Source organism: Pararge aegeria, chromosome 18 (assembly GCF_905163445.1).
Source record: "Pararge aegeria chromosome 18, ilParAegt1.1, whole genome shotgun sequence".
Classification (NCBI taxonomy): domain Eukaryota; kingdom Metazoa; phylum Arthropoda; class Insecta; order Lepidoptera; family Nymphalidae; genus Pararge; species Pararge aegeria.
In genome coordinates this window covers 17,085,846-17,087,818 of record NC_053197.1, presented here as the reverse complement: position 1 = coordinate 17,087,818, position 1,973 = coordinate 17,085,846, and the positions used below count along the sequence as shown (strand labels likewise).

Genomic DNA, 1,973 nt, shown 5'->3' with positions numbered 1-1,973 from the left:
TAGTCATAAAAGTGTTAATTAAGAAATTTAATCTCCTAAAAATGTCCCCGTCAGTCCCGTTATGTGTCCCGCAGGTAGCGGATTAACCCTACCACGCGAACACTTCGCTGCCCCGCCCACTGCCGGGACCAACTATCGGGACACTCGACAATCGCTGTTTATACATAACGGCTGCACCATGGCCCTTTGGACTCCGTACGCGGAAGAAGCGTTGGACTTAACGAAAAACAAACAGGAATCCCCAGAACGAGATCGGTGTTTTAGACCCACAGTGCCAGACTTAAGATACTCAAGAGTATCTCCCGAATTGGAAGAAAATAGATACTACAACTACGCGTACGAATACACCGTTCCGTCATCGCAAGTATCTCCCGACGAGAGTTTGTTCTACAGAAAGGTACCATCACCACCTCGTTCCTTTGATTCACTCGACGTTGACACCTTATCTGACGATGTGGAGTATCAAGCATTTGAAAGAGATGCCTTGAGGGCTATGGCTGAGAAAAACGGAGGCGCATTGCTTGGAAATAACCCTAGAATGAGACGAGCCGTCCAAACCAGTCAAGCGGCCGACGACTCCTATAGAAAACAGCGGGAAAGGAACAATCATGCAGCAAAACAGAGCAGAGATAGAAGAAAATTAAGAGAAGTTAGATTGGCTTTTCAAGTGACATTTCTGAAAAAGAAAATCGCGGACTTAAGGACCCGGATCGATGAAAAAGTGTGCGTCAGATGTCAGCAGCAGTGTCGCTGTTAAAATAGTTAACATATATAATTAAGGGTGCTCTAGCCGCTAGATTCACGTCGTGTGTGCCGGTTAAAATAATGCTTAATTTCACAGTTACGAACGGAATAATATACTCGAAAGCGAAACGTGTGATGCTTTGTCTGAGAATATTTAATTCAAGAATAATTATTATGTTGGCAAAAATGCAGAATTTAGTTGAACACACGAAAGTAATTTGACGATAAAGCAAGCTGGAAATAATCTTATTTTCGCAATTTTGTATTTTCATAAAGCTTTCAAATTTTAATGTGTAGTTTTATCTAGGGTTGTATATACATTAACATTAAATCTGTATGTAGCTAAGTTTTAGATGTAGGCATAGTAAGAGTGAGAGAGACACCAGTATGTGATTGTATGGGGAAATGCGCGACAAGCGCAACCTTAAATACTGTATATTAATGTATTTGTTTAGTTGAGGTGTAAATATAACTGTATTATTGTTTTGATCACAAAGATTATTATAAGTAGCAAACAATAAACTCAGGAAATTTCAAGGAAATGTGCGTCTCTATTGATTTGATGTTAAGCAATTAACAAATATAATTAGATGTAAAAAATAACGAATTACCTAAATATATGTTTTATTTTGAACTGCAAAATAATTATTTTTATTATAAGTATTACCTTAACTTAATAGTTTTAGTTTTATCTCTTTTCAAAAGAGGAATATCACAAGGTACATTTTCACACAGTCGAATCTATATTATATATAAAAATGTTATGTTGGTTTGTGTACGCTTCAAAAACTCTTAAAAGTTCTGCACCGATCGGGCTGAAATTTTAGCATGATATATAATACGCATCAAGGGTTGTTTTTATCTATTTTTCTCAACCATTCAATCACAATGTGCCACAGCGAAGCGGGGCAGGGTACAGCTAGTATTTTATATACTTATGCATAGCATCAAAAAGTATAACATCTTAGACCAATCCACACTGGGCCAGCGTGTTGGACTACAGCCCCTTCTCATTGTGGGAGGAGACCCGTGCCCTGTAGTGGACCGGTAATGGGTTAACATGATCATTTACAAAATATACCTATATATAAAAAAAAAAATCTTACAGTGCAGTTAAAAAAGAGAGATTAGATTCTGAATTTCAAGATACCAGTATTACAATACGTTTCCATCCCCTATTTAGGGATTTCCCATACGCCTTGGCCGGACCAAGCAGATGGCCCACCTGA

General features: G+C 38.2%; 1 protein-coding gene across 1 annotated transcript; it reads left to right on the top strand.

Moving 5' to 3' along the window:
• LOC120631679 (transcription factor VBP-like) lies at positions 1-757 on the top strand. Its single transcript, XM_039901348.1, has one exon. It carries the CDS (start codon positions 62-64, stop codon positions 755-757), a length of 696 nt encoding a protein of 231 aa, XP_039757282.1. The 5' UTR covers positions 1-61.
• Positions 758-1,973: the final 1,216 nt, after the last annotated feature.